Raw genomic sequence first — 11,888 nt, 5'->3', positions numbered from 1 at the left:
ACTTTTTTTCGATAGTACAATGGTGCCCACCACGAGGTCCGGTAGAACTAACCTAGGCCTTAAGTTCAAATCATCCTACCGCTAGTGTTGACGATAATGACTATGTTATTGGTGGCAATTGATGGTATGAGGGCGAACAGTGCCTACGGCCGAAGTTGTATTGATGTAATCTCATCAGTGCACGATATTTATTTACTATTTATAACGATATTGTTCGACCCGTGCTAACGCACGGGTAGATGACAACTTAATTATTTCATTTATTTTTTCTACGAAAATATACATTTATGACGAGCTGAGACTACTTTATTTGTATGTTTTCATATACATTTCTTAACCATCATTATATTATATCTATTTATTATTTATAACGTTTTTGCGCAATCCGTGCGGACACACATGCGCAACCCATGCAGACACACAGTCTCTTGCTAGTGACTTTTATAACATTATCATGTAATATGGTGTTAACATTGTATGTGTAGTGGGGTATATCTTAATATATCATTTGTTGTTGTATTTTTGTGATATAATATTCAAGGTTGCTAACAATGAGTACACCAGAGTTGGCTTTGAGTGCATTATCCTGGAATGTTGGTTTCAAGTGAAGTAAATTTGAAAATAACAATCCAAACAAATTGAGACTTGGTTGTCTGTCCCAACACACGTTGGTAAGTCGGGAGAGGGCTAGACAAACGATATCACATGTCAAGTCTACCTCGTTTGGTGGATCCTCTCCCACTTTCCTCGCATAACCAACTTTGAACGTGTGGAGAACTATAATGAGGATTGACCACATGCTTGCCTACATAACCCGCTCCGAGGGAATAACGAGATCGAGCCCTTTTGAGTGTATCTTGATTGTCATGAAGCAAATGACATTGATTTCTGCCCGTACGATGATCACCGGGAGACACGTTTGTTCGACCTTATACTATAGATGGCTAGCTTGTGGGACGGGTCTGGTGTATAGGTATATGCTCGAGTGAGTGATGCGCTAGTTTAGCTATTTGCAGCTTATTCAGAGACACCCCTTGATGTCTGCTTTGGATATAATGGTCCGTAGAGATCTTGGTGTCATCCTTCAAGATTTCGAGAGTCGTCTAGTACAAGAGGACTATCAAAGGGTGTTAGCTACACGTTAGTGTTCTTATGTAGACGAGTACATCACATGGTTCTATAGGGTGTGACGTCCATCAGACGCTTTTGGAGATCCACCTTGGTCATCTCATTAGGAGATACTTGAGAATGGGTATGCTAGGGATGATCACACCATTGATGTGTTGTCGGTCAGTTGGACTATTGTGGATCTTGCGACATCGGGTGTAAAGTTTGGCCAGTTTAAGAGAAGAGGCAGTGGTAGAGTGAACATCGCACATGCCATTATTGTCGAGGCATGAAATGTCTTGCATTACAGGAGTTAAAGGAGAAACCAGAGTTAGACACACACAATAGTTTATGTGATTTATTTGTATTTGTATTATTTGATGTACTTTAGGAACAATTTATGTATGGTTACTATTTTTAACTTAATTAACTAATGTATGTATATTAATGTTTGAGTCAGATTATGATGCTAATAATTAGTTTTAATTAATATTCGAACGCACCTAAGGACGATTTTGTCCATTTAATGGTGGGAGATACATCCGATGGGGTGGAAAGGTAGAAAAATTCTTAGGTAGACACAAACCTAAGAAATTCTTTTACATATAACCAATTACAAAATTTTAATTAATTAAAAAATAAATATAAATTTGTCTCTCTCCTTCATAATCACAACCACCCCATGAATCTAATTAAAAAAGAAATTAAAATTTAAATAAATTAAATTTTTCTTCTCTTCTTTTATTGATTATTCCTAAAGAGAATATCCCAATCCACCTCTTAATACTCTTAGCCACCTGACGAAATTTCATTTTTGCCCTTTATTTTCGGAGACATACATCATGAAGCACATTTTGGCCAAATTTTGGATTTTTTTGAAGCTACATCTACGAAAGTAGTTTAAAATGGTAAACATTAAAAATTTTTCATAATAATTCGATTTAAAAAAAAAAAATTTCGTAGATATACCTACGAAATAAATTACAAAAATTTCATATAATTAAGTTAAGAGAAAGTTTCGTAAATACACATTTTTAACGAAAATACACCAAAAAGGGTGACAAGATAGATTCTTCTTCTAAATATATGGATATAGGATCCTTTAAATGAAAAAATTTATGAATGGGGTTTTGGAGAGAAAATAAAGCAAAAGCCGTTATTATGATGATAAACCAAGCGAAATCAGCAGAAATGGTCACCATCATTCAACACAATGATGTATTCCGTCGCCGTCCCCCACGGTGTTACGGTGCATAAGGGAAACAAGACCTCCGAATCAAATATAGAATATGAAGAACTGGTATCGATTGGTTCGTTCTTGAAATCAATGAGGTTGGCAGATGAAAAGGAAGAAGAAGAATACGGGAGCAGGAGCTATACTCCCCTATCGCTCTTCTACACCAAAGGTAAATCTCGCAAAAACTATATTCCACTATCTTTCTTCACCACCATCGTCCCGATGGATATGGATAATTTTCCAGTATTGTTCGGATCTTACAAGCAAGCATTGATGTCCGATGGAAGCAAGTGCTCCGGATCTGAATCAAATACGTTTCTGATGCATAAGGGAAACAAGTCCCAATCAAAAATGGGTCCGATGGAGAATGGAAACAAGTCCGAATCAAAGATGGATCCGATGGATAAGGGAGGGTCCTCCCAATCAAAGTTTAGCAGAAACTCTATTCCCGACAAACTTGCTTTATCTATTCTTTCAAAATTGCCCATAAAATCATTGAAGCGCTTTGGATGCGTACGCAAATCATGGTCCATTTTATTTGAAAACTCTGATTTCATGACCATGTACACCAATAGTTTCATATCTCATCACGTTTCTGATGGCGATTATCATACATTTATTCTCTCAAATCATCATGCTGCTGCTTACCATCTCACATCTGATTATCTTTACAACTCTGAATTCCATTTACTCAACAACACAGTCAAATTCAATTTGCCGCCTCCATTTCAACAGTCTGGCTGTCATAGGAGGATTCTCAACTCCGCAAGTGTTAACGGCATTTTTTGTCTTCACCAAGAATATCCAATTAATCTCCAATATGTATTGTGGAATCCTGCTACCCAGGAATTCCTGGTCATTCCTCGTAGCCCCGCTGATCTTTTACAAGACTCTCAAAACAACCTCCATCTCAGCCACGCTTTTAATGGGTTTGGTTATGACCAACTTAGAGATGACTTTAAGGTTATTCAGTATATAACATTTGATTGTGAATGCGAGAGCTATCGTCCTCCGATAATAGAAAGTTATTTCGAGATATATAGTTTAAAAAGTAATTCATGGAGAACCATCGACATGAACAAAGATCCGTCTTCTATTTGGTGTCGTTGTCGATTGTTTGATACTCGCGAAGTTTATTTGGATGGAGCATGTCATTGGGTGATTTCCGACGGAACGTACCTTGCTGAAAAATCTCTCTTGTCATTTGACCTCAGTGATGAGGTGTTCCTTACAACACCCATCGGGGTTCAACCTCCTTTGCCATACAGTTATGAAGAACGCTTGGCGGTGTTAAATGGATCAATTGCTTTAATATCAAATTATCACGATAATATTATTTTTCACATATATATTCTGGGTGAACTTGGTGTGGGTGAATCATGGATCAAACTATATATTTATGGTCCCTTTTCTTCCATTACATGGCCCCCTGTTGGATTTGGGAAGTCGGGATATATTTTCTTTCCAAAAAATGATTATGAACTGGCCTATGTTGATTTGAGCACCCAAAAAATTGAGGAGGTTGGTATTACTGGTGCAGAGTCTAGTTATTTTCAAGTCGGTCTTTACAAGGAAAGCCTTCTCTCGATTGGAGGATCAAGTAAATAGTTTTTTTTTCTTCTCTTGATAGACTTTTGTGATTTGGAAACTGATTGTGTTTTCTTTAATGAATGTGCTCCAATTTTACAATTATATATATCCCTTTTTGAGTTTCATTATATTCTGCTTGAAATATATATGCCACTATGTATAATACTGCTCTTTTGATTTTTTTTTGTGTGCACATGATCCAACTCAGTTATGTATAGGTTTCATGCCTTAGTACTTGGGATGCTGATTTTAGCTGGTTTGATGGTTTACCCATAACCTTATTTGGCATTGAAAAACCGGTGAGTTTTAATTTGGGTTTTTAAAGATTGATCCAATTAGTCCAAAATTCTGACCCAACCAAACCCAAACCCACCTGTTTGTGGTGTATTTCAATTTTCAACCAGAGATTTGTGATTTTCTATTATCTTTCAATCTCAGTTGATTCACAACCATGTTCTACCTTCCCTTTGAAGGAATGACATAATCGCTAATCATGATTTGCAAATGCAAAGCTTTATGAAAAATTATCTAAATTATGAATTTTGACTAGATTGTGATTTCCACCATAAATGAATGGAATGAGAATGGAATAATGTACATGTTTAACAACAACTTGTTGCTATAGTTTGAGTTATTATGAAAGAAACTGCATATAAATGTACTGAAGATTATGCCGGTAAATTTCCTCAGTAAGAGTTCCATCATCTTATTCTACATGATAGGATTTATATGCATACACGTAGTGGACTATTTGGTCTGTTTGTAATGATAAGCTTTTCATTCTATCGTCATAAATGTGAAAGAGTTAGTATCTTTTTGGACTTTTTGAACTCTCTATCCTTCACGGATTGGCTTCAGAAGCCTATCATGAGAACCGTATCATGTGTCTAGTCAATAGTAGATTGAGATTCCTGGCCTGGCCTCTGATACTCATTCCTTCAGACTCTAGTCTGCTTTTGGTGGCTCTGATGTCTGAGCTCTAGTTTGGTCCTGTTTGAGTGGCGTGACTTGGTGTGGAGCTTATTAGAGGTGTAGGATAGGAACTAGTGGACAATACCTTAGAGGATAGAATATCCTTCCTTCTGTTTTTCTATTGGCTATATAGTGATAAGAGTTAGTTCATTGGGGAACTAACTGAATACAATTTATAACAGAATTATCGATTGAATAACAAAATCTTCATCTTCTCTATACTTTCTGTTATTTTTCTCTCTCTGTTTTCAGTTCTTATTCATGGAAGTTTGACACATTTGATATGGTATCAGTAGATTTTCTCTGCAAATCTTGCTATTGCAAGCTTTGATTTTACTTCCGCTTCCGATTCTTGGTGTCAAGCTCGTCATCTCCCTTCCTTGGCATCGTCATGGATGATCAACAGCAGAATCCCTTTTTCATTCATCATTCCGATCATCCCGGTCTTGTTTTGGTTTCGCATCTGTTGACGGAGGAGAACTATCCGTCATGGCGTCGTGCAATGATCATTGCTCTTCGTGCAAAGAACAAGATTGGTTTCGTTGATGGCTCGATTCAGCAACCTCCTGACGGTGATCCTCAGTTCCAACTCTGGCAACGTAACGACAATGTCGTTGCTTCGTGGCTTTTGAACTCAGTATCAAAAGATCTCACAGCCAGCGTTATCTACGCCTCCACTGCGGCGGCGATTTGGAATGATCTCCAAGAACGATTCTTGCAGAACAACGGTCCTCGTTTGTTCCAACTGCGCAAAGATTTCATCACGTGTACTCAGGGTACTCTCTCCGTTGGTGCTTACTACTCCAAGATCAAAGGTCTTTGGGAGGAACTCGCCGAATTTCGCCCTATTCACCAATGTGTTTGTGGTGGTGTAAATCCTCTGATTGAACACATAAACCGTGAGTACGTTCTCACATTCTTGCTTGGATTGAATGAAAGCTTCAATCCTATTCGAAGTCAAATTCTACTCATGGATCCCTTACCATCGGTTAGTCGAGTTTTCTCATTGGTAATTCAGGAAGAGAAACAACGTGTTGTAAATGCAATTACCAATGAAAACAATGAAAACTTTGCTTGTGCGGTTACTGACTCTAATGGTGCGAAGCTTAAAGCTGGTAAGAAGGATCGTCCCTTATGTTCACACTGTGGTGTTCTTGGTCACATCAAGGACAAGTGCTTCAAACTTCATGGCTATCCACCTGGATTCAAAAAGGGAAAAGGTTCAAATTCTTCACATTCTAATGTTGTTCACACGGACATCAGGGAGGAAGACACACCCTTGAACACAAAGCAGTACCAGCAACTCATTGCTTACATTCAAGGTCAGATGGCAAGACACTCCAGCTCAGATGCTCCATCAGGTGATTCAGCTGGTATGGTTTTTACTTCATCTTATCAAAATTCATATCCTATTAGCAATACTTGGATAGTGGACTCAGGGGCAACATCACACATTGTCCACTCTTTAGAAATGTTTGATTCATATAAATCTCTATCACACAAGTTTGTGACTTTACCAAACAATGCTAAAATTCCAGTGGCTGCCATAGGCACAGTTACTCTTAGTTCTCATCTGATTTTACGAAATGTGCTATATATTCCTCATTTTCGCATAAATCTATTGTCTGTTGGACAGTTGCTACAAAACCCTCATTTGTCTGTTGTTTTTTCTAAGTCTGGGTTTATGATTCAGGACAGTCAGCAGGGGAAGGTGACTGGTTCGGGTGATTACACTCATGGTCTTTACTTCCTCAAATGTGCACCTACTCATACCTCAGCTACTCTTGAGGATATACCTACTTGTACTGTTGCTAATGTTTCTTTTTCTACTTGGCATGCTAGATTAGGACATTTGTCTGATCAGGTTTTACAGTCTATTCATCATCAAGTTCCAAATGTATTTCCTTCCAATAAAGAGAATAATGAATTCTGCAAAATATGCCCCCTTGCTAAGTTTCATCGTTTACCTTTTATTTCACATAATAATCGTAGTCAATCACCTTTCGATTTGATTCATTGTGATGTGTGGGGTCCCTTTGCTAAACCTACGTATGATGGCTATTATTACTTCTTAACTATTGTTGATGATCATACACGATACACTTGGATTCATTTGATGAAACATAAATCTGAAGCACCTATGTTGATTAAACTGTTTTTTAAGTTTATAAAAACTCAGTTTAATACTAACATAAAAGGAGTCCGCAGTGATAATGCAAAGGAACTACAACTTACTGAATTTTTGCAAGCTGAAGGCGCCATACATCAACTGTCGTGTCCTCATCGACCTCAGCAAAATTCAGTTGTTGAGAGGAAACATCAGCATTTACTAAATGTTGCCAGAGCTGTGTTGTTTCATTCCAAGGTGCCAATACGATTCTGGGGTGAATGTGTCAATACCAGTGCATACCTAATCAATAGAGTCCCCTCCCCAGGATTGGACAACAAATCTCCTTTTGAACTGCTGCATAGTAAGTTGCCAAACTATGAATCTCTGAGAGTTTTTGGATGTTTGTGTTATGCATCTACCATTCCTGCATATAGGTCAAAATTCACTCCACGTGCATCACCTTGTGTGTTTCTTGGTTATCCACATGGTGTCAAAGGCTACAAGATTCTGAACTTAGACACTAGAAAAGTCCTTGTCACTAGGGATGTAATGTTCCAAGAAAATGTGTTTCCTTTTCACTCCATTGCTGATGACACGGCACTGTCCGGTTTCTTTTCTGACACTGTGATACCCAAAGCCATAGCGGATTCTTTCACTCCTCATGCACAAAATCCTTTGGTTCATGGTAATGTTCAACATCCACAGGATGACTTGCATAGCCCTATACATGATACCCTGGATATACATCATGACCACACTGCTGCCATACCTGTTGACCAAATTGTCCCTCATCAAAGAGCATCTAGAATTCACAGACCTCCCTCTTATCTTCAAGACTACCAATGCAGTGTCCAATATCCGATACAACACCACTTGTCCTATGGAAAGCTGAAGCCAGATTATAGACAGTTTATAGGCCAAGTGTCCAATATCTATGAACCTTCCTTTTATCATCAAGCTGTCTCAAGTCCTGAATGGAGACAAGCCATGGCAGAAGAGATTGCGGCCCTTGAAGCAAATCACACTTGGTCCCTTCAAACTCTTCCACCGGGCAAGAAGGCTGTGGGTTGTAAATGGATATACAAGGTAAAATACAGAGCTGATGGGTCCTTGGACAGGTATAAGGCGCGTTTGGTAGCCCGTGGATTCACACAACAAGCTGGGGTTGACTTCGTAGACACGTTTTCTCCTGTGGCAAAGCTCACCACGGTCAGGATTTTGCTTTCTATTGCTGCTCAACATAAATGGAATTTTATTCAACTGGACATTAATAACGCTTTCCTGAATGGTGATCTTTCTGAAGAAGTTTTTATGCAACTCCCTAAAGGCTATCCTATAAAGGGGGAGAACTTGGTTTGTAAACTCAATAAGTCTCTGTATGGCTTAAGACAAGCATCCAGGCAATGGTATCAAAAATTCAGTTCCACCATTACTTCTCTGGGATTTGAGCAGTCATCAGCGGATCATTCTTTATTCTTCAGTGGTACAGCCTCGTCATTAGTCATATTATTAGTATATGTAGATGACATTGTACTTGCAGGACCGGATCCACAAAGATTGAAGCAAGTTGAAGGTCTTCTTCAGCAACATTTCAAATTAAAAGTGATGGGAGATCTACATTATTTTCTAGGATTGGAAATTGCCACTTCACAAAAGGGGATTCACTTATGTCAGAGAAAGTACACCCTGCAGCTACTTCAAGACACGGGTTATCTTGCTTCTAAACCTATGAGTGTGCCTTTGGATTCGACGGTATCGTTCAATGATTCTGACGGTGAACTGCTTGAAGATGCTTCTGCCTATCGAAGACTTATAGGTAAACTCATGTATTTGACAATTTCAAGGCCTGACATTGCATATGCGGTCAACAAACTGAGTCAATTCATGCAACAACCTCGTACCACACATTTGACAGGGGTACATCATGTCTTACAGTACCTTAAGGGGACTCCGGGAAAAGGCTTACTCTTCCCAGCAAAATCTTCTTTTCGCATTACTGCATTTGTGGATGCTGACTGGGGCAGTTGTAAAGTAACACGCAAATCAACTACTGGCTTTTGTGTGTTCTTAGGTGAAGCATTGATCTCGTGGAAATCAAAGAAACAGCCTACTGTGGCTAGATCATCTGCTGAGGCAGAGTATCGGGCTTTAGCTTCTCTTACCTCTGAATTGCTATGGATCAAACAGCTCTTGCGAACCTTTGAAGTACGATTGCAGTCTGTTATGGTGTTTTGTGATAGTATGGCAGCCATTCAGCTGGCATCAAATCCGTTGAGCCATGAAAGATCCAAGCATGTCGACATTGATTGCCATTTCATTCGCCAGCATGTACAAACTCAGTTCCTCAAGCTGATTCATGTCAAGTCCTCCCAGCAGCTTGCCGATCCTCTCACAAAAGCTCTCTCGCGTCCACTATATGAGCTGTTAACTTCCAAGTGGGGAATGTTTGATATATACCTTCCCACTTGAGGGGGAGTATTAGAGGTGTAGGATAGGAACTAGTGGACAATACCTTAGAGGATAGAATATCCTTCCTTCTGTTTTTCTATTGGCTATATAGTGATAAGAGTTAGTTCATTGGGGAACTAACTGAATACAATTTATAACAGAATTATCGATTGAATAACAAAATCTTCATCTTCTCTATACTTTCTGTTATTTTTCTCTCTCTGTTTTCAGTTCTTATTCATGGAAGTTTGACACATTTGATAGAGCTTGCTATATTTCTCCCATTTTTGTTTGTTGTGGTTTTATTTCGGATCTGTTTTGTTCTGTTTATTTGTCTGTTTCCTGTTTTGTTGCTGGCTTGGCACTCCTTGTGCCATTGACTCATTGTATTTGTATTTGTGAGCTTTCGTCTTATTTAATTGTATATATTATTTGACCATTCAAAAAAATAAAACAATAAATTCATAATCATGGAGTTATGTTCTGTATGCTATTTGACTTAAGGACTTGTTTAGGTTGACTTATATCTATTAGTATAAACACTTGTGAAGCTGTTTGGGAATGACATAAGCTGTTTTCAATTATTTTTATAAGCTCTCCATGATAGCTTCTGAAAACAACTTATTAGCTTATATGAAACTAGGTTGATTTCATTCTATTTTTAATAACTTATAATAGATAAGTACTAATATGATGAGGTCTTATGCTATAAGTGCTTAATTAAGTTGTATATCCAAACAAGGTCTTGTTTTGTGTTTGCTATGTAGCACCGTCACCTCTCTGAAACAAGGCGTGTCTCTGTCAGTGTCGGACACCTGCACCGACACTTGTGATTACATTTAATTTATTCATTTTTTTTTCAAATTAGTATTAGTGTCGAGGTCGTGTTCGGGGTGTCCGTGCTTCATAGTGTGTTTGTAACTCATCATTTGCTGTTACTGAGTTTGAGTTTGAGTGGAGAGTCATGAAAGATGCTTGTTGTGACGTCTGTTATGTTGACTTTTCTTCAATAGTATGATCACTAAGTTTTGTGGATTCTTGAAACCTGTAGAGGCTCAAGGAATCTCTTGCTGATTATTTTGCTGCTACACCTATTGTGTCTAAAGATGGAGCTGTTATACTTGGATCCAAACGGAGCACTGTATTTGAAGTCGATGCTAAAACTGGAAAGCTGCTTAGAAGTTATGGTGCTGCTGATTTTCATACTGTTGTCGGTGCAAACAATAATGAGCTTGCTGATCCAACAAAGCTCAATTTACCGGAGTTCTTGCTTCAGATGGTTAGGACCGATTTTTTTTTACAATCTGTGGGTCCTGGTTCAGGAATAGTGTTGTGGACTATGTCAGTAGCTGAATTTGAGGTCGTGCTATTTTGTAAATATAATGAAAATCCTACCTTTGAGGGATCACTTGATGCAGAAGGTGAGTATGCTTCTGTTGTTGACAGTGGCTTGGATTTTTTTATGCCGTATACTTGTCCTGACAGTAAACTCAGAGAAGTCTATCGCCAGCGAAAGAATTTTCTGTTTGAACCTGCTAACTTTGAAAGATTATCTGATATGTTGTACCACATCAAACTTTTAAGAAATAACTTGTTTGTGTCATGTGTAAGTGAAAAAGAAAGCAAAGTTAGTATGTGTTATATTTTCCAACCATATATCACAACTTAAACCATTTTTGTGCATGTTTGGAAATAAATCTACCCACTGCCACCTCACACTTCAATGTGTCTTTCAATAGCATTTTAAGGTGAAATTTAAAAGTTACAAATTGTAGCTTCTAATGGACTAGCGTTTATAAAGCATCCACCCTACAAACAAACATAGGCAGGCAGGCAATGTCAAATATTTCTGAGCATTGAGATGGCCATTTGATTTAAACTTGTCATCGAGTAGAGTATAAGACATTTTTTATATATGTTTTTTTTCTTTCCAACATGCATAAATTCCAAATTATGATGCAACATATTAGACTCCCAATATGAAAGCTCAAATAATACGTTTCTTTTGTCCCAATGTTTAATTTCTTGTCTAGTTCCCCCATCAAACATTGGTCCTATTCCATATTTGTTATTAATATTTTCCACTTGTTTTAAAATGTCAGATCCCGAGAAATTTAATGGTGGATTCCTTTCCTCTAAACATATTATTCATAGTTTAAAAACATTGGTGGCTCATACAAAAACACTTTTTTACTATTGCCTTTATGTTGAATTAAATTTTTTTCCATATCAAGTACTCATGTTAACAAAATGATTAAAATCATCACTTGCATTGCAAGTTCAAAGCAAACATTTGTGTTTCTGAAGAAAATTCAAAATGTATCCATTTAAATTTCTTACACACCTCACCATCCTTAGGAAGTTAGGATGCCTTATTTACTCGTTTATATCATTCACCAAATCATTCCACCACATATCTCAACT

At 37.9% G+C, this 11,888-nt stretch overlaps 1 protein-coding gene across 3 annotated transcripts; it reads left to right on the top strand.

Moving 5' to 3' along the window:
* Window positions 1–2,198: 2,198 nt before the first annotated feature.
* Window positions 2,199–11,118, top strand: LOC131660796 (F-box/kelch-repeat protein At3g06240-like). 3 transcript variants are annotated; one of them, XR_009301025.1, is made up of 3 exons: window positions 2,199–3,944; window positions 4,153–4,233; window positions 10,516–11,118. XR_009301025.1 is itself a non-coding variant. In XM_058930119.1 (3 exons), the coding sequence occupies exons 1-2, from the start codon at window positions 2,321–2,323 to the stop codon at window positions 4,208–4,210; spliced, it is 1,692 nt and encodes a 563-aa protein (XP_058786102.1). In that variant the 5' UTR covers window positions 2,199–2,320; the 3' UTR covers window positions 4,211–4,233; window positions 10,516–11,118. The 3 variants fall into 3 exon arrangements, 2 of the variants coding, with proteins under 2 accessions (XP_058786102.1, XP_058786103.1); XM_058930119.1 differs by having other exon boundaries at window positions 4,143–4,233; XM_058930120.1 differs by lacking the exon at window positions 4,153–4,233 and having other exon boundaries at window positions 2,206–3,944.
* The last annotated feature ends 770 nt before the right edge of the window (window positions 11,119–11,888 follow it).

Source organism: Vicia villosa, linkage group LG3 (genome assembly GCF_029867415.1).
Source record: "Vicia villosa cultivar HV-30 ecotype Madison, WI linkage group LG3, Vvil1.0, whole genome shotgun sequence".
NCBI classification, from domain to species: domain Eukaryota; kingdom Viridiplantae; phylum Streptophyta; class Magnoliopsida; order Fabales; family Fabaceae; genus Vicia; species Vicia villosa.
The sequence above is the reverse complement of the archived record's forward strand: the minus strand, read 5'-3'. Positions and strand labels throughout refer to the sequence as shown.

What these genes read in the sequence shown, in the direction of transcription:
- LOC131660796 (XM_058930119.1), top strand. Translation starts at nt 2,321, where the DNA reads ATGATGTATTCCGTCGCCGTCCCCCACGGTGTTACGGTGCATAAGGGA. An exon ending in TCTCTCGATTGGAGGATCAA is followed by an intron (nt 3,945 to 4,142) that starts GTAAATAGTTTT and finishes GATCCAACTCAG; the next exon opens with TTATGTATAGGTTTCATGCC.